The 20369-nt window shown below is 45.4% G+C and overlaps 1 protein-coding gene across 1 annotated transcript; it reads left to right on the forward strand.

Annotated features, from left to right (window-relative positions):
- The first annotated feature begins 2023 nt into the window (after nt 1-2023).
- On the forward strand, nt 2024-7153 carry DPPA3 (developmental pluripotency associated 3). Its single transcript, XM_023232504.2, has 4 exons — nt 2024-2108; nt 5190-5446; nt 6248-6289; nt 7043-7153. Exons 1-4 carry the CDS (start codon nt 2024-2026, stop codon nt 7151-7153), a joined length of 495 nt encoding a protein of 164 aa, XP_023088272.1.
- The last annotated feature ends 13216 nt before the right edge of the window (nt 7154-20369 follow it).

The raw sequence follows: 20369 nt of genomic DNA on the forward strand, positions 1-20369 counted from the left end.
TGTTTCACCATGTTGGCCAGGTTAGTCCCGAACTCCTGGCTTCAAGCCATCCACCTGCCTCAGCCTCCCAAAGTGCTGGGATTACAGGCGTGAGCCACTGTGCCCAGCCTAGGTTTTTTTTTTATAAATGAGAGTCTATTTCAGCCCTTTTTGTTGTCTCACCTCCTAATCCTAAACCCCCTGCAATGGGATTTTTTTGTATTTATCTCTCCAGTAGAATTCTTGGGGACTGATATTAGAGAGACTCCCAGGGCACGAGGGAGATTAGCCAAGAGCTGAACAACAGAAGTAGAAAGTTCACAGTGCCATAAAGCAGGGCTGCTTAACTTGAGCACCCATCGGAATCACCTGGGGGCTGCTTCTAGTTCTTCTGGCTAAGTGCAGAATTGCCTGGGAGGCTTGTTAAAGCCTTGACCACTGGGCCGCAGTCTTTGATTCAGCAGGGCTGGGTCGGAGCTCAGAATTTGTGTATCTAAGTTAACTAGGTGCTTGTTGTAGTCCGCACTTTTTTTTTTTTTTTTTTTTTGTAAGAGGCAGGGTCCTGCCCTGTCTTCCAGGCTGGAGTGCAGTGGCATGGTCATAGGTCACTGCAATCACCTCCTGGGTGATTAAGCCATCCTGGAGACCACACTTTTGAGAATCACTTGCATAAAGTGTTGGGACACAGTCTATGTCTATGGTTGCTCATTCTCTTTTTTTTTTTTTTTTTTTTTTTTGAGCCGGTGTTTGGCTCTGCCGCCCAGGCTGGAGTGCAGTGGCCGGATCTCAGCTCACTGCAAGCTCCGCCTCCCGGGTTTACGCCATTCTCCTGCCTCAGCCTCCCGAGTAGCTGGGACTACAGGCGCCCGCCACGTCGCCCGGCTAGTTTTTTGTATTTTTTAGTAGAGACGGGGTTTCACCGTGTTAGCCAGGATGGTCTCGATCTCCTGACCTCGTGATCCGCCCGTCTCGGCCTCCCAAAGTGCTGGGATTACAGGCTTGAGCCACCGCGCCCGGCTGGTTGCTCATTCTCTACGAAAATATTTCTTAAATAATAACTTCAATTTTCGCTTTTTACCAAACCCAAACAAGATTGCCTTTGAGTATTTTCTCGTGGTTTCCACCTAGAGAGAGAATGGGGGAGGGTGCATATTTGAGTAAGAGGGAAAAAGATGAGAGGGGCAGCTGGGGACTTGTTTTTCCACCTCCTGTAGACAATCAGTGGTTAAATGTTGGTGTGCTTTGCTAGGAAGGAACACAAGCATTTTTTGGCGGGGAAGGAGTAGCAATTTGTAAGTTTAGTTAATTTCAGCTGCTCAGAAATGTTAGGTACTGTTAGGTTTATAGTTTATAAAACAAATAAAAAATACATGTCCCTAAAATATCAAGCTATGAAAGTGTTCATAACAGATACTTGTTCATTTTTCCTCTCTTCTTCGTAGCAGCAAAGGTTTAAGATGATTTAGGCAAGGAAAACTTAAAGGAAACTTTCTCAGCTTAATTGGGAGTTTATGGGCAGTGGTGGTGGTGGGGTGGGGGCGGTAAAAACTGCCATTCTCCTCTCTACACTAGAACACTTAAGCCCAGTTCACAAAACAAGCCATCTCCAGGAGTAGAGTTTGGGAAAACAAAAAACAGCAAGAAAAAAACAATTTATATGTAAGGCAACCTTAGGGAGACAGAACAACAAAAGAGAGGCGTTTTATAAATTTTCTAGCAGATATGACATAGGACATATTATTTTAATGCAAAGCAGATGAAGAACTACCCTACTAGTCTAAACTACGCCCATTAACCTTTAATCATTTGGATCCCCTTAATCCTCTAATCATTGGATCATTAACATTCAAATATCCTGGAAGATTGGCTTATCTGTATTTTAAGAGGAAGCCGGACCTATATTTTACGTCGGTTCTTTGACCATTGGTTGGAGCTCGGGTTTTCAGCCTCTTTCCGGGCTACCTTGTAGCAATTTGAAGGTCAGTCATCAGTTTCTGTTTGGTTTCAAAGATCCAGTAGAAGCTTAGTGTTGTTCAAGACGCAGATGGACCCATCACAGCAGTGTAATCCAACCTCCATCCCAGAGTGTTCACAAATGCTGACCCAAGAAAATTCTCGGGACGATTCAGGTAAGTCAGATAATGCCCTTCTTGACTGTAAGACTATAGCGGGGTTGGGAAGTCAAAAAGGCTGCCGTCTTTTTTTTTTTTTTTTTTAATGTTGACTTCAGTCTTTGGAAGAGGAACGTATTTAAGTAAACCTCAAACCAGAGGGAGTCCAGCTTCCTCCAGTGAGAAAACACAGAGGTCAAAGACTTTATTTTAAAAGCGGTGATGGTGGTGGTGAGAATTATTTTATTCACTATGCTTAGATTTCTAAGACCAGTTTCTGGGGAGAAATAATTGGAATCACAAAACGCGGCTCATAGCGTGGTTGCATCAGCGTCTACCCCAGCAGCAACACATGTCAGGAACGGTAAAAAGGAACAAATACAGAGACCAAATAAAAGAGGAAAAAAAAAAATGAAAGAATATGAGAAACTTAAGTTGAACCTAAAGTTTTTCTTTTTTCTTTTTTTTTTTTTTTTTTTGAGACGAGAGTCTCGCTTAGTCACTCAGGCTGGAGTGCAGTGGCGCGATCTCGTCTCACTGCAAGCTCCGCCTCCCAGATTCCCGCCATTCTCCTGCCTCAGCCTCCAAAGTAGCTGGGATTACAGGAATGTGCCACTACGCCTGGCAAATTTTTTGTATTTTTAGTTAAGATGGGGTTTCTCTATGTTGGCCAGACTGGTCTCTATCTCCTGACGTCGTGATCCGCCCACCTCGGCCTCCAAAAATGCTGGGATTACAGGCGTGAGCCGCCACCCGCGGCCTATTTTGATTTATTTATTTATTTATTTATTTATTTGACAGTGGGGCTCTCCATGTTGCCCAGGCTGGTATCGACCACCTGGGTTCAGGCCATCCTTGCGCAGCTGGGACTGCAGGCGTGCGCCACCGAGGCCGGGCTCTAAGCCAACATTTTTGAGACTGGCTTTCCAGCTAAATGTGCCCTTCAGGAATGTTAATAAACAGACCAACAGCTTTATCGGGGAAATGGAAGGGAGAGGCTGTAAACGTGCTTCGTAATGTAAATTAGTAGCAGGACCTGCACCGGAGGGCGGCTTACCTAGAAACTGCTGGGGTATTTCTGCTCCCTGATAGGCCAGGTCTTCCGGTGGAGGAACTCCTTTCTTCTTACAGCAGCACCCAAGCGCGGGCCTGACCACAGAAGCCTTCCACGTGGTTTGAAGTCTTATTTATGACCCTGACGGCGGGGCTGGGTGTCTAGGGTGGTGGCGGCAGAAACCCTGGAGCCAACACCCGCGACTTCCCGATTCCAGCAGGTCTGGGAACTGGGCCGCTGGCGCGCTGACGCCCTGTGCGCCTGATCTTGGCTGTGTCCCCTGCGTCCAGAAGAAAGAATGCTGGTCCATATATCCGAGTGGGAAAGAAAAATGAATTAACGTATCCCCAGTCTCTCCCTTTCCTTGCGTCTTAGTACCTGATAGTTCCACAAAGGATCCTCGTTTCTATGTGCACAGGTCCCTAGACTTTGAGAATCGATCTCAAACTTTGATTATGTTTAATACTTTAACATATACAGGGCAAAAAACAAAACAAAACACACATACGGGGGGAGTTAACGATCACCTTCTTATTATATGAGATATGCGTATGTATGGGATACACATCGTAGTTCGGATGAGAAAGGAAGAATGAGTGGTTGATTTCCCAAAATAATTGAGTTTGAGTGAAGAGATCTAATACCATAAAGGAGCTGGGCAACTAAATTAGGGCTAACTGGAGAGGGTAACAGCCACCTCGACTGCCCAGTTTTGCTTAAGGATGAGGATTCTGGGAGAAAATAGTATATGGGTTTTTCTTGTCTGTTTCACAAGATTCCACAGAATGCACAGTAGGTAATGCTTGTGAGACACTCAGTGGATCTCTAAGTGTAAGAGAACAGTAAAAGGTAGCTCAGGGCAGGGTGTGGCACACGCTTGTAGTCCCAGCTACTCTGGACGCTGAGGTGGGAGGATCGCTTGAGCCTGGGAGTTGGAGGCTGCAATGAGCCATGATCGTGCCACTGCACTGCAGCCTGGATGACAGAGTGAGACCCTGTTTCAAAAAATAACAGTCTAGAGACCAAGGGATTGCAGTCATCCCTCGGTTATACTCTGGGAATTGGTTCCAGGACATCCCCAACATCTGTAAATGGTCAAGTAGTACCACAGTGGGCCCTGAGAAACCTTCAGAAAAGTTGATAATGTGTGTGGGGATTTCGAATTTTGTGATTGGTTGGAAAAAATTCTCGTGTAAGTGGGACCCACAGTTTAAACCTGTGTTGTTCAAGGGTCAGTGGTGTTACCATGTGCCTCTGTACAAGTGATTTCTTCCTGCCTTGACTTCCTGCCTTTTTTTTTTTTTTTTTGAGACAGAGTCTTGCTCCGTCGCCCAGGCTAGAGTGCAGTGGCCGGATCTCGGCTTACTGCAAGCTCCGCCTGCTGGGTTCACGCCATTCTCCTGCCGCGGCCTCCTGAGTAGCTGGGACCACAGGCGCCCACCACCTCGCCCGGCCAGTTTTTTGTATTGTTTAGTAGAGACGGGGTTTCACTGTGTTAGCCAGGATAGTCTCGATCTCCTGACCTCATGATCCACCCGCCTCGGCCTCCCAAAGTGCTGGGATTACAGGCTTGAGCTACTGCGCCCGGCCACGTCTTCCTGCCTTTTTATTGAGACGGAGTTTTGCTCTTGTTGCTCAGGCTGGAGTGCAATGGCACAATCGGGTCAACTATAACCTCTACCTTCTGGGTTCAAGCGATTCTCCTGCCTCAGCCTCCCCAGTAGCTGGGATTACAGGCATGCACCACCACGCCTGGCTAATTTTGTATTTTTAGTAGAGATGAGGTTTCTCCACGTTGGTCAGGCTGGTCTCAGGTGATCTCCCCGCTTCGGCCTCCCAAAGTGCTGGGATTACAGGTGTGAGCCACCGCACCAGGCTAACTTTCTTTTTGAGAAAAGACTAGAGGTTGTGCATTGTTTACTGTAACCTTCCACTCTGAGGAATTTCCCACACAGCTGTCTATTCCCCTGCTTAAGGGCAGACCTAGTTGAAGTGTGAATGTTGAAGATCCCCTTCATGTAATGGTTTTTAACTTTCCCTTTCAGGGGCCTCTGAAATCTGTTCGGAGATGTTGATAAAGAACCTTAGTAACTTGACTATCAACGCCAGTAACGAATCCCCTTCCCCTCTACCAGAAGAGTCACTCCATCGAGTGATAGATGGAATTGCTGCAAGAGCACCAGTCCTCAGGGAAATCAGAGATGACTTGATTTACAGGAGAAGAGGAGTAAGAACATTGCTGTCTGTGCAGAGAGAAAGGATGGCAAGATTCAGATACATGTTACTCGGCAGAGTTCGCACGGTATGTTGATGTGATGTGGGCGGGGGCTGCCCAATTCCAGGGAGTGACACTTATAAATTAAGACCTAATTAAGATTCCCTAGCTCTAGGCCCAGTGCAGTGGCTGAGGCCTGTGATCCCAGCACTTTGGGAGGCTGAGGCAGGTGGATCACCTGAGGGCAGGAGCGCAGACCAGCCTGGCCAACATGGTGAAACCCTGTCTCTACTAAAAATATAAAAAGTTAGCTGGGCCTGGTGGCGGGCACCTGTAATCTCAGCTACTTGGGAGGCTGAGACAGGAGAATCGCTTAAACCCTGGAGGGCAGAGGTTGCAGTGAGCCGAGATTGTGCCATTGCCCTCCAGCCTGGGCAACAAGAGTGAAACTCGGTCTCAAAAAAAAAAAAAAAAAAGACTCCCCAGTTCACGTCTGTAATCCCAGCACTTTGGAAGGCTGAGATAGGAGTATCACTTGAGCTCAGGAGTTCCAGACCAGCCTAGGCAATATAAAAAATTAATAAAATTAACCATCTCTACAAAAAATTAATTAGCTGGGTGTAGTGGTACATGCCTGTAAGTCCCAGCTGCTGTGGGGCGGGTGGCTGAGGGCTGACACAGCTGGATCACTTGAGTCTGGGAGGTTGAGGCTGCAGTGATGCAGTGAGCCATGATTACTCCACTGCAATCCAGCCTGGGCAACAGAGAAAGACCCTGTCTCAATAACAAACAGATTCCCTAGTTTCTCTCCCTTATATTGATGTGTAATATTAGTAATCTTTTTCTTGATAGAGGTTTCAATAAACATATTTTTTTCTTCCCATGAAGCATGAAAGAATACTAACAAACACTGGGCTTAAGGGAGTTAGGGTAAGTATAATTTTTTTTCTTTTTCTTTTTGGCTATATATGTGGATGGGTATCTATCTGGTTTGTTTCCTTTTGTCAGAATAGGGAATTTGCTTGGACTTTCTGAATCCCCAGGAGCTCTGGATAAGTCAGTTCATGTTTGTAGTTTTAAAAAATATATTCTTTAAATATATTCTTTATTTTTCAGAGCAGTTTTATGTTCATAGCAAAATTGAGCAGAAAGTGTAGAGTTCCGATATATGCCCTTCACCCACACATGCTGCCTCTACTGTCAACGTCACACACCAGAATTGCACACTTGGCAGCCGATGAATTTACCCTGACAGGATTATCATCCAGAGTTCGTAGTTTACACTAGGGGTCACTCTTGGTGTTAGGTTTATACTTTCACGTGCTGTCACAGATACCTTCACGGTAGCACCGTATAGTGAGAGGACAAACGCTTCAGCAGTGTCTAGCAGCAGAATGAGTTACAGTTAAGGCATTCGGAGAACGGAAACTAGAATGTTTTATTGACAATCTGCACTTGTTACCATTACAAAATGACCCGCAAGCTGCCATTCTGTGCTACCCATATTTCCATCCTCCCTCTTTTTTATCTGCTAAAATGTTTTGCTTTTGGCCTTGATGCCCTTTTTGTGTGAGTTCCCCGTTCCAACACTTACCTAAATAAACATTATAGTTGAGGGTTTATTACATTTCTCTGGGGTACAATATTCCAATTAATCCATTTCATCTTTTTTTTTTTTTTCAGAAGGAATCAAGACCATTCAAATGTCCCTGCAGTTTCTGCGTGTCTAACGGATGGGACCCTTCTGAGAATGCTAGAATAGGGAATTATGACACCAAGCCACTTCAGCCATAAAACTTGTTCTTGCACCTTTTTCTTCTTGCTGGTAATCTATTATATAGCAGGTTGTGAAAGCTATTCTATGCTAGTATAGACTGTACACCAATAATATTAACAAGTTCTAGGATGTATTTTTCTTCTTGTATCTTTTTCTTCCTACTATGATACTAGTCATTTGTATGGGATATGTGTCATTTGAATGTATTTGAATAACTTTAGCTTTACTGTTTGATTTGACCCAAAGACATAAGTATTCCCATGTGTCTGAGAAGCCCAAAGTCAGTGAGATGAAACCCAACATCAAGAAATTGAAGCAAAGTTACTTGTGGATAAAGAAAGCATTAGGTAGTTTGGCTATAGCATAATAACTAGATTTTCTGGCTTTCAAAAATTTGGATTGCAGTCACAGCAAACGTTATTTTTACAGTTTTCAGTACAAAAAGGTGTTTATATAGAAACAATAAAGTTGACATTTGAGTACCTTTTAAAAATTGTTCTTGATTTTCTTGTTCTTGCTAACAATTAGACGAACAATAGTTTCATCATTACATTCCTAGAATGTAAATATCTGGCATTCTAATATTTTGTGATATCTTCCCACTGGGAAGAAACTTCACTGTACATTTTGGTGAGATTGGAAACATAGGCACAGGTATTTGCAAATGTCAGCTTCCCATTAGAGATGGGAAAATCGGAAGGAGGTAGAACAGAAGTGGAGCTTTGTATGTTGTTGATAGGAAATATGCAGGGGTCCTCACACCAAGCAAGCAATTATTTTTTGTTTGTTTTGTTTTCTGAGACAGTTTCACTCTTCTTGCCCAGGCTGGAGTGCAATGGCACTATCTTGGCTCACTGCAACCTCCACCTCCTGGGTTCAAGCGATTCTCTTGCCTCAGCCTCCTGAGTAGCTGGGATTACAAGTGCCTGCCACCATTCCTGGCTAATTTGTGTATTTTTAATAGAGGCAGGGTTTCACCATATTGGCCAGGCTGGTCTCAAACTCCTGACTTCAGATGATCTGCCCTTCTTGGCCTCCCAAAGTGCTGGGATTACAGGTGTAAACCACGGTGCCTGGCCTCCAAGCAAGCAATTCTGCCCTTACATATCAGCTGGGTGTCTAATTCAATTCCAGCACTATCTACCTGGAAATAACTCCAGATTTTACAGGTTGAAGGCTCAGTCCCACAAGACTGCCTGCACTTCTAATGCCAATCACGAGCTTCAGGTTGTCTTACCTGTGCTTTTGACTGACCAGCTACAAATCAGGGTTCCCTTGACCCCTTGCTTGAGTTTGATTAATTTGCCCTAGTGACTCAGAACTCAGGGACGCACCTTACTGTGAAGGATATTACAAAGGATACAGATGAACAACCAGATGGAAGAGATGCATAGGGTGAGGTATAGGAGAAAAGACAAGCAGGGTGAACCACCCTTAAGGAGCCTCCATGTGTGCAGCTATCCAGAAGCCCTCAGAACTCCTTTTGTGTTTTCAGGGAAGCTTCATTAGGTCAGCATGATTGATTACATCACTGGCCATTGGTTTATCAACTCAGCCTTCAGCCCCTGTCCCTTCCGCCAAGGTCCTGGAATGGGAGTGAAACTTTCAACCCTCCAGTCACTTGGTGGTTTCTCCTGGCAACCAGCGCACATCCTGAGGCTATCTTGGAGCCTCTAGCCAGCATTAGCATACAAAAGTTATCACTCCAGAGATTTCGAAGATTTTTAGGAGCTATATGACAGGAAATGGTGACTAAGAACAAATATATTTCATAATATCACAGGGAGAATTGGAAAGGATATCTGCATAATATGTAATAACCCAAGAAGACGCTATCCAGTGATTTCTTTGTGGTTTTTGTTTTTTGTTTTTTTGAGATGGGGTCTCACTTTGTTGCCCAGGCTGGAGTGCAGGACCACACTGCCAAGTTTGGTCATCAGAAGTTACCCCACTGAAGAACTAAATCTAATATGGTCTGTCAGCAAGTACAACGTGGGGTAGACTTGAGCATTGGTTATATTTCTTTTTTCTTTTTTTTTTTTTTTTTTGAGAAGGAGTCTTGCTCTGTCGCCTGGGCTGGAGTGCAGTGGCCGGATCTCAGCTCACTGCAAGCTCCGCCTCCCGGGTTTACGCTATTCTCCTGCCTCAGCCTCCGGAGTAGCTGGGACTACAGGTGCCCACCACCTCGCCCGGCTAGTTTTTTGTATTTTTAGTAGAGATGGGGTTTCACCGTGTTAGCCAGGATGGTCTCGATCTCCTGACCTCGTGATCTGCCCATCTCAGCCTCCCAAAGTGCTGGGATTACAGCCTTGAGCCATCGCGCCCGGCCTTTTTTTTCTTTGAGATGGAGTTTTGCTCTTGTTGCTCAGGCTGGAGTGCAGTGGCACAATCTCGGCTCACTGCAACCTCTGCCTCCCATATTCAAGCAATTCTCCTGCCTCAGCCTCCTGAGTAGCTGGGATTACAGGCACGTGCCACCACGCCCAGATAATTTTGTATTTTTTAGTAGAGATGGGGGTCTAACCATGTTGGTCAGGCTGGTATTGAACTCCTGACCTCAGATCATCCACCTGCCTCAGCCTCCCAAAGTGCTGGAATTAGAGGCATGAGCCACTGTGCCCAGCGGAACATTCGTTGTAACTTACAAATCGTTTCTAGTAGCAAAGCTAACTTTTATTATTTTTCTGTATGAACTTGAGAATCACTGACTAGTTAAAAAAGGCAACTTACTGGCCAGGCGTGGTGGCTCACGCCTGTAATCCCAGCACTTTGGAAGGCCAAGGCGGGTGGATCACGAGGTCAGGAGTTTGAGAACAGCCTGGCCAATATGGTGAAACCCCGTCTCTACTAAAAATACAAAAATTAGCTGGGCATGATGGTGGTCACCTGTGGTCCCAGCTACTCGGGAGGCTGAGGCAGGAGAATAGCATGAACCTGGGAGGCAGAGCTTGCAGTGAGCCGAGATCGAGCCACTGCACTCCAGCCTGGGTGACAGAGCAAGACTCCGTCTCAAAAAAAACAAAAACCAAAAACAACAAAATAGCAACTTATTTTTATTGCAATCATGTTCAATTTATAAATGAAAACATTAATTCACATGTCCTTTAGTATCTTTTTTTTTTTTTTTTTCTGAGATGCAGTCTCGCTTTGTCGCCCAGGCTGAAGTGCAGTGATGCCATCTCTGTTCACTGCAACCTCTGCCTCCCAGGTTCAAGTGATTCTCCTGCCTCAGACTCCCAAGTAGCTGAGACTACAGGTGCTCGCCACCATGCCCAGCTAATTTTTGTATTTTTCATAGAGACAGGGTTTCACCATGTTAGCCAGACTGGTCTCGAACTCCTGACCTCAGGCAATCTGCCTGCCTTGACTACCAAAGTACTGGGATTACAGGTGTGAGACACCGCGCCCAGCTAGTATTCTTTAGGTATATTTTTAAACCTTTCTATAGTAATACCTTCCTTTCATGTATTTGCTACCCAGAGCATCAATTCACATTGCCCTGAATCTTTATGCTCCCAGTTTACATTTATTGAGTGCTAGGCATTATTCTTTTTTTTTTTTTTTTTTGAGACAGAGTCTCGCTCTGTCGCCCAGGCTGGAGTACAGTGGCTGGATCTCAGCTCACTGCAAGCTCTGCCTCCCGGGTTTACGCCATTCTCCTGCCTCAGCCTCCCGAGTAGCTGGGACTACAGGCGCCCGCCACCTCGCCCGGCTAGTTTTTTGTATTTTTAGTAGAGATGGGGTTTCACCGTGTTAGCCAGGATGGTCTCGATCTCCTGACCTCGTGATCCGCCCGTCTCGGCCTCCCAAAGTGCTGGGATTACAGGCTTGAGCCACTGCGCCCGGCCGAGTGCTAGGCATTATTCTAAGGACTTTATATGCATTCGCTTATTTAAACCTCAAAACTTCTGAGGTAGGTCACTTTTGGTGTCTTCATTTTACAGAAAAAAAAAAAACACAGAAGTAATGAACTCTCTCAAAGTTACATAAGAAGTGGCTTATCTGAGATGGAAGTCAGCTAAGCCAAGTCGGTACTTTCTTCTTCTTCTTTTTTTTTTTTTGAGACGGACTTTTGCTCTTGTAGCCCAGGCTGTAATGCAATGGCATGATCTTGGCTCACTGCAACCTGCACCTCTTGGGTTCAAGCAATTCTCCTGCCTCAGCCTCCTGAGTAGCTGGGATTACAGGTGCCTGCCATCATGCCCAGCTAATTTTTGTATTTTTAGTAGAGACGGGGTTTCACCACATTTGCCAGGCTGGTCTCGAACTCCTGACCTCAGGTGATCCGCCCACGTCGGCTTCCTAAAGTGCTGAGATTAGAGGCCTAAGCCACTGCACCTGGCCCAAGTCAGTGCTTTCTAAAGATATCTTCCTCTTCAGATACTTTTATGGTGTGTTAAAATATTTCCATTATACTTTTCAGCTGGTTGTAATATATGAAAGTTGTTTTTTTCTTCTATATTTATTTGAGCCAGGGTCTCGCTCAGTCTCCCAGGCGGAGGGTGTAGTGAGGCTTGGCTCACTGCAAACTCCACCTCCAAGGCTGAAGCAATCCTCCCACCTCAGCCTCCCGAGTAGCTAGAACTACAGGCATGAGCCACAATGCCCGGCTAATTTTTTGTATTGTTTGTAGAGACAGAGTTTCACCATGTTACCCAAGCTAACGCTGTTGATTTCTTTTTTTTTTTTTTTTTTACTTTTTATTTTATGTATTTATTTATTTATTTATTTTTTGAGACGGAGTCTTGCTCTGTCACCCCGGCTGGAGTGCAGTGGCGTGATCTTGGCTCACTGCAAGCTCCGCCTCCTGGGTTTACGCCATTCTCCTGCCTCAGCCTCCCGAGTAGCTGGGACTACAGGCGCCTGCCACCTCGCCCGGCTAGTTTTTTGTATTTTTAGTAGAGACAGGGTTTCACCGTGTTAGCCAGGATGGTCTCGATCTCCTGACCTCGTGATCCGCCCGCCTCAGCCTCCCAAAGTGCTGGGATTACAGGCTTGAGCCACTGCGCCCGGCCTAACGCTGTTGATTCTATATTTGCTGTTCACTCAACAGTGTTTGTTTTACTTTAACCTTTTTAAAAATAATTTCAAACTACATAAAGTTGCAAGCTTAAGCCCATAAACCTGTGTGTACATTTTACCTGGATACAACAATTGTTAGCATTAGCCACATTTCATTTAACATTCTATTTTTTCTCTTTTTAAACAGATATTTGAGAGTAAATTTCAGATACTATAACACTTCCTCCCAAAACACTTCAGTTTGTGTTTTCTTAGAACAAGAATATTGACTTACACACAACCACAGTAGAAGGATAAAATTCAAGAAATTTATGGCCAGATGTGGTGACTCATGCCTGTAATCTCAGCACTTTTGGTGGCCAAGGCCAGAGGTTTGCTTAAGGCCAGGAGTTCGAGACTAACTTGGGCAACACAGTAAGATCCCAGTCTCTACAAACAACAAAAAATTAATTAGCCAGGTGTAGTGTTGGGCTGGGGGAAGGTGTGGAAGGGATAGGAAGCGGGGAAGGGGTAGGAGGAGATAGGAAGGTGGGAAATGGGCTAGAGGAGCCCAGGAATTCAACAGGCAACTTATTTGTTTGTTTATTTATTTATTTATTTATTTTGAGGCAGAGTTTCACTCTTGTAGCCCAGGCTGTAGTGCAACGGCGCAATCTTGGCTCAATGCAACCTCTGCCTCCTGGGTTCAAGTGATTCTCCTGCCTCAACCTCCCGAGTAGCTGGGATTACAGGCGCCTGCCACCACGCCTGGCTAATTTTATATTTTTAGCAGAGACAGGGTTTCACCACATTGGCCAGGCTGGTCTGGAACTCCTGACTTCAGGTAATCCGCCTGCCTCGGCCTCCCAAAGTGCTGGGATTACAGGTGTGTGCCAGCGTGGCCACCGCGCCCAGCCCAGAGTTTTTGTATTTCTACTAGGCCCACACACGCCAGCCCGAAGGGCCTATGACCCAAGGCCTTGCAATCAGGCCCCAGCAGTCACCAGCTCTGGTCTTGGGCTAGCCCTTGGTGCCTACCTGTACACCCACCTCACCCATGTGGTCACGTGCAGTGGTCATCACTTAGCTGCAGCTCATTCCTTTCCAATAAAAGTTTCTGTGACTTAAAAAATATACATTTTTTCTATATGATTTTAGATAGGGGTCCTACTTAATTCTTTTGCATATAGTTATCTAGTCATCCAAGCAACATGTGTTGAAAAGACCATTCTTTCCCTATTGAGTTGTTAATAATCATTTGACTATTAATATGAATGTTTATTTTTGAATTCGCTTATTACATTAATCTATATGTTTATTTGATTGTTTGTTTATTGAGGTGAAGTCTTGCTCTGTCACCCAGGCTGGAGTGCAGTGGTGTGATCTTGGCTCACTGCAACCTCTGTCTCCTGGGTTCAAGCGATCTCCTGCCTCAGCCTCCCGAGTAGCTGGGACTACAGGTGTGTGCCACCATGCCCGGCTAATTTTTATATTTTTAGTAGAGACTGGGTTTCACCATGTTGGCCAGGCTGGTCTTGATCTCCTGATCTCAGGCCATCCGCTCACCTCGGCATCCCAAAGTGCTGGGATTACAGGCGTGATCCACCTCGCCTGGCCTAATCTATATGTTTATTTTTATGCCAGTGTCACACTGTCTTGGTTACTCTTTCTCTGTGGTACATTTTGAAATCAGGGAGTGTGAGTCCTCCAACTTTGTTCTTCTTTTTCAAGTTTTTGAGACTTTATTAATTTAAAATATTATTAGGCCAGGCAAGGTGACATATAAACCTGTAGTCCCAGCTACTCCTCAGCTGAGGAGGGAGGATAATTTGAGGCCAGGAGTTCAAGGCTGTAGTGTCCTATGATCTCACTGTGAATAGCTGCTGCACTGCAGCCTGGGTAACACAGTGAGGCCCCTTCTCCAGAAACAAATCAAAAATAGGCTGGGCACAGTGTCTTACATCTGCAGTCCCAGCACTTTGGGAGGCTGAGGCGAGAGGATCACTTGAGCCCAGGAGTTTAAGGCCAGCCTGGGCAACATGGCTAGACCTCATCTTTACAAATAATAAAAAAATTATGTGGGTGTGATGGTGTGCACGTGTGGTCCCAGGTACTCGAGAGGCTGAGTTTGGAGGATCACTTGAGCCTGGGAAGTTGAGGCTGCAGTGAGCTGAGATCACAGCCCTGCACTCCAGCTTGGGCAACAGAGTGAGAGCTTTTCTCAAAAAAAAAATTGTTATAAGGATACTTTGGTTTGATATATCACTTATCAAATTTGTACTGTGCCATGAGATTTCTCATACGCTTGTGGGCTTTTCTCTATTCTTTTGAATTCCTTATGAGATTGAGGCCAGGCACGGTGGCTCATGCCTGTAACGCCAGCACTTTGGGAGACCAAGGCGGGTGGATTACCTGAGGTCAGGAGTTCAAGACCAGCCTGGCCAACATTGTGAAATCTCATCTCTACTAAAAATACAAAAATTAGCTGGGCGTGGTGGCAGATGCCTATAATCCCAGCTACTCAGGAGGCTGAGGCAGGAGAATCACTTGAACATGGGAGGCGGAGATTGTAGTGAGCTGAGATCGCGCCACCGCGCTGCAGCCTGGACAGAGCAAGACTCTGTCTCGAAAAAAAAAAAAAAAGATTGAAAATTAAGTTTATCTTAAGATCCATTGTTTTTCAAAATAGTGAGAGTCTTGGCCAGGTGCAGTGACTCACGCCTGTTAGCCCAGCACTTTGGGAGGCAGAGGCAAGGCAGGTGGATCATCTGAGGTCAGGAGTTCGAGACCATCCAGGCCAACATGGTGAAACCCCGTCTCTACTAATAATACAAAAATTAGCTGGGCGTGGTGGTGCGTGCCTGTAATCCCAGCTACTTGGGAGTGGGAGGCAGGAGAATCACTTGAACCCAGGAGATGGAGGTTGCAGTGAGGCGAGATCACGCCATTGCATTCCAGCCTGGGTAATAAGAGTGAAACTCTATCTCAAAAAAAAAAAAAAAAATTGTGAGAATCTAGTAATAAATAACAGGAAGAAATGGTGTGTGTAACTTGCTAAATGAGATGTGGTAGATGAGATCTTTCCCATTTCCTGGTTACCAGGACCCACAGTCACATTTTAGTTTCAGAGTAACTCCAGCTCAGTTTCCTTCCTGCAGGGTTTGCTAAGGGACACGGTTTTATAAGATCAGACACAAGAACATCTTCCACTGTCAAAAGTAGGCTAGCGATAGGACAAGAGAGTACATTTGGGAGAATGCTGGCCTTATGGTACTGATTCCTATCTGCTTTATCTTTTTTTGGGAGAAAAGCAGGGCATTTTATATACACTCCCTTCTCCTTGCAGGATCAGATGTGACCAAAGTATCTTTGCCCGCAAGTAAAACTGGAGCTGCTGATTACATCTAATCTAATTGCTGAGCCATGGAACCAGCAGAGAGCCTGATAGCCAGGCCTTATGCTGCTGGTTGGTGAGAAAGGGGTGCAGGGTGATGCTAGAGTGTCTGCAGACAGCTGGCATTCCCACCATTTGGTGAAGCAAGTACAATTCAGAAAGTGGCTGGAACCCAAACCATCTTGTAAGTAACCACCCATGACCTTCCCCCAATAAGGGACTGCTGGATGAGAACTCCCCAAAAGCAAGAGGTTGTGGGGATGGAGTAAAAGTTTGAGCCTCAGCTCTATCTTTATGACAAAGGACTGGCCAGAGACCAACACCCATAGAGCTCTCTAAAATCCAATAAATGCAACCCCATGAAACAGCCAAGTTTTAGGCTATTGCCACAGGGAGGAAACTGATGGCTGGTCAGTGTTGAAACCTGAATCTGTCAGAATCGAAAACCACCCCTGACTATCACTGGAATGGGAGAGCTTTGAATCAAGTATAATTCAAACGTTTAAAGTGAACATTTACATGTTGATTATATATTTTATTATAAACTACTTTTTCATTATAGAGTATTATATTTCTAAATTCTAAACTTAATAACTGAAAGGTTTTTAAAAAATTTTTTTTCTTTTTATTCATCATATCCAACCCCAAGAAAGTGGTTTTTTTTTTTTTTTTTTTTTTTTTTTTTTTGAGATGGAGTCTTGCTCTGTCGCCCAGGCTGGAGTGCAGTGGCCGGATCTCAGCTCACTGCAAGCTCTGCCTCCCGGGTTCACGCCATTCTCCTGCCTCAGCCTCCTGAGCAGCTGGGACTACAGGCGCCCGCCACCTCGCCCGGCTAGTTTTTTGTATTTTTTAGTAGAGACGGGGTTTCACCGTGTTAGCCAGGATGGTCTCGAACTCCTGACCTCATGATCCGCCCGTCTCGACCTCCCAAAGTGCTGGGATTACAGGCTTGAGCCACCGCGCCCAGCCGAAAGTGTTTTTTTTGTTTGTTCGTTCCTTTGTTTGTTTTTGAGGTGGAGTCTCGCTCTGTCGCCCAGGCTGGAGTGCAGTCGTGCCATCTCGGCTCACTGCAAGCTCCACCTCTTGGGTTCACACCATTCTCCTGCCTCAGCCTCCCAAGTAGCTGGGACTACAGGCACCCGCCACCACGCCTGGCTAATTTTTTGTATTTTTAGTAGAGACAGGGTTTCACTGTGTTAGCCAGGATGGTCTCGATCTCCTGACCTCGTGATCCGCCCGCCTCAGCCTCCCAAAGTGCTGGGATTACAGGCTTGAGCCACCGCACCCAGCCAGAAAGTGATTTTTTAAACATTTTTTATTTTTTTGAGACAAGGTCTTGCTCTATTGCACAGGCTGGAGTGCAGTGACATGGTCATATCTCACTGCAGCCTCAACCTCCCAGGCTCAACTGATCCTCCCACTTCAGCCTCCTGCGTAGGTGGAACCAAAGGCACACACCACAACACATAGCTAATTTTTAAATTTTTTGTAAAGATGGGGGTCTTGCTATGCTGCCCAGGCTGGTATGAAACTCCTAGGCTCAAGTGATCCTCCTGCCTTGGCCTCCCAAAGTCCTGGGACTATAGACATGAGCCACCATGCCTGGTCAAAAGTGTTTCAGTGACTGAAAATGACACAAATATCATGGAACTGGACTAATATTTCATTAATGAAGACCCTGCTACCCTGGAAAAAAAGGGTTTCACAGAACTCGATGGTAGCAGGTATTGAAATCAACAAAACCATTTCACATTTATATCTTAGTTGAGGTTCCTCCATCAAACAAGCTTTATGTATATAACTTTGGGTTTCATGCTTCAATATTACATTATAAGTTAGGTATCTTGAAATAAATGAAATAGAATTCAATGAAATTCTGATTAATCTTTCTACTCTTATATACTTTCTGTCAAAAGTTACTGTAAGGGCTGGGCATAGTGACTCATGCCTGTAATCCTAGCACTTTGGAAGGCCAAGGAGGGTGGATTACTTGAAGCCAGGAGTTAGAGAACAGCCTGGCTCACATGGTGAAACACCGTCTCTACTAAAAATACAAAAATTAATTGGGCGTGGTGGCATGTGCCTGTAGTCCCAGCTACTCAGGAGGCTGAGGCACGAGAACTGCTTGAACCCGGGAGGCAGAGGTTGCAGTGAGCTGAGATGGCACCACTGTATTCCAGCCTGTGTGACGGAGCGAGACTCTGTCTCAAAAAAAAAAAAAAGTTACTGTAATATGCTGAATAATGGCTCTCAGACATGCCCACACTGTAATCTCCAGAGGCTGCAAATGTTACCTTATATGACAAAAAGGACTTTGCAAATGTTGATTATTTTAAAGATCTTGAGTCCAGGAGATTGTCCGGATTGTTCAAGAGGGCTCAGTGTGATTATGCTCAGTGTAATCTTATGATCCTTATCAGAGGGACACAGGAGAAGTCAGAGTTAGAGGAGAAGACAGTGTGATGACAGAGGCAGAGATTGGAGAGGCACTCTTTGAAGGCAGAGGAAGTGACCACAAGCCAAGGAATATAGGTGGCCACTAGAAGCTGGAAAAATTAAGCAGGCAGATTTTTCTCTCACTGCCTGCAGAAGGAACTAGCCCTGCTGCCTCCCTGACTTCAGAGCACTGGGTCTCATTTTGGACTTCTGACCTCCAGAACTATAAACAAATTAACTTGTGGCCAGGCACAGTGGCTCATACCATAATCCCAGCACTTTGGGGGGCGGAGGCAGGTAGATGGCTTGAGCCCAGGAGTTCGAGACCAGCTTGGGCAACATGGCGAAACCCCATCTCTGCAAAAAATACAAAAAAGTTAGCTGGGCATGTTGGTGCATGCCAGTCCCAGCTACTTGGGAGGCTGAGGTTGCAGTGAGCCAAGATCATGCCACTACACTCCAGCCTGGGTGACAGAGTGAGTCCCTGTCTCAAAGAAAAAAAACAGTTTGTGTTGTTCTAAGCCATTTTGTGTTGATTTGTTACAGCAGGAACAGGAAACTAATGTGGCTATCAAATGTAATTTTCCCATCTGCTTGGGAGGTGTCCATCTCATAGTGCTGAGCTTGTGTATGAAATGATATTGCACAACAGCAAATGTAGATCAGAGGTTCTCAATCCCAGAAACTTAAACATGGGGATGTCTGGGGTGAGGCATTTTTTAAAAAGCTCTCTAGGATTGTGATTATATTCTGTAAGCAAGGCTTAAAACTACTCATATGGATGGGCAAATGAGAGGAATTGGTTAAGTTGATCTCTAAGAGTTAAACTGATAAATTCTACATACAGTGGTTATGGTGAGGTCAGATCTTTATTTTTTTATTTTTTTTTTTTTTTGAGATGGAGTTTCGCCTGTTGCCTGGGCTGGAGAGCAGTGGCGTGATCTCGGCTCACTGCAACCTCTGCCTTCCAGGTTCAAGTGATTCTCCCGCTTCAGCCTCCTGAGTAGCTGGGATTACAGGTGCCCGTCACCATGCCTGGCTAATTTTTTTTGTATTTTTAGTAGAGAGGGGGGTTTCACTGTGTTGGCCAGGCTGGTCTCGAACTCCTGACCTCAAGTGGTCTGCCCTCCTCAGCCTCCCAAAGTGCTGGGATTACAAGCGTGAGCCACCGTACCCGGCCAAGGTCAGATCTTTCAAAATAGCCCATCCTAAAGAGTGAAGAAATCAGTGGCTGAAAAAATGAAATGATTCTGTTGCATCAGGATGATCAGGGCACAATCTCAGGAAGTTGGAAGTCACACTGGGAAAATCTACAAAAGTAGTCCTGGATGGAACCAGCTTTATTGTAATTCTAATCACTATACCAGGGCAATGAATTACTCTGATGTAAATACGATGTATTTTTACTACACTAGAAATAAAGTGACCTGTAGGAACCTTAGTAAAAAGAAGAATAAGAACAAATCAGGGAACATTTGAGGTGGCAATCCATACACAGAAACTTTGAACCAAAGAAAAACTTATTGGGATATCTGAGGACAAGGAAGGTAATTCTGTATGCCAGCTAACCAGGAGAATAATAATCTCTAATCCCCCTCTCTGTGCACCTTGAGATGAGATGCCAGCCCAAGACTGAACAAATATTAAGAAGCCCAAGTAATTTACCGGACCTAAGAAAGAACACTGCCTTCTTTGGATATCTTGTTTTCTTGTGTACCTTGCTGCATAGTCTGCTTTCGGCTAAAAGTAATAAATCAGAGCGAAATGGAAAACCTTTTGACCAAACACAGAAAGTACATCAAATACTGACATCAGTACTGCATGATTGGCTTGCTAGGGCTGTCATAAAATAGCACAGACTGGATTACTTAAACAGCAAATACCTATTTCCTCTCAACTGTGGAGGCTGGAAGTCCAATATCGAGGTGCCAGCAGGGTTGGTGTCCTCTGAGGACTCTCTCCTTGGCTTGCAGATGGCCACACTCTTGCTGTGTCTTCACATGGTCGGCCCACTGTGTACGTACACCCCTGGTGTCTTTGGGTGTGTTCAAATATCCTTCTCTTGGCCGGGCACGGTGGCTCAAGCCTGTAATCCCAGCACTTTGGGAGGCCGAGACGGGCGGATCACGAGGTCAGGAGATCGAGGCCATCCTGGCTACCACGGTGAAACCCCGTTTCTACTAAAAAATACAAAAAACTAGCCGGGCGAGGTGGCGGGCGCCTGTAATCCCAGCTACTCCGGAGGCTGAGGCAGGAGAATGACGTGAACCCGGGAGGCGGAGCTTGCACTGAGCTGAGAGATCCGGCCACTGCACTCCAGCCCCGGGCGACAGAGCGAGACTTCGTCTCAAAAAAAAAATATATATATATATCCTCCTCTTTTACTTTTTTTTTTTTTTTTT

Source organism: Piliocolobus tephrosceles, chromosome 10, assembly GCF_002776525.5.
Source record: "Piliocolobus tephrosceles isolate RC106 chromosome 10, ASM277652v3, whole genome shotgun sequence".
Lineage (NCBI taxonomy): Eukaryota > Metazoa > Chordata > Mammalia > Primates > Cercopithecidae > Piliocolobus > Piliocolobus tephrosceles.

Coding starts and splice junctions, on each gene's coding strand:
- DPPA3 (XM_023232504.2), top strand. CDS start 2,024: ATGGACCCATCACAGCAGTGTAATCCAACCTCCATCCCAGAGTGTTCA. Junction 2,109..5,189: donor AAATTCTCGGGACGATTCAG/GTAAGTCAGATA, acceptor TTTCCCTTTCAG/GGGCCTCTGAAATCTGTTCG. Junction 6,290..7,042: donor CTGGGCTTAAGGGAGTTAGG/GTAAGTATAATT, acceptor TTTTTTTTTCAG/AAGGAATCAAGACCATTCAA.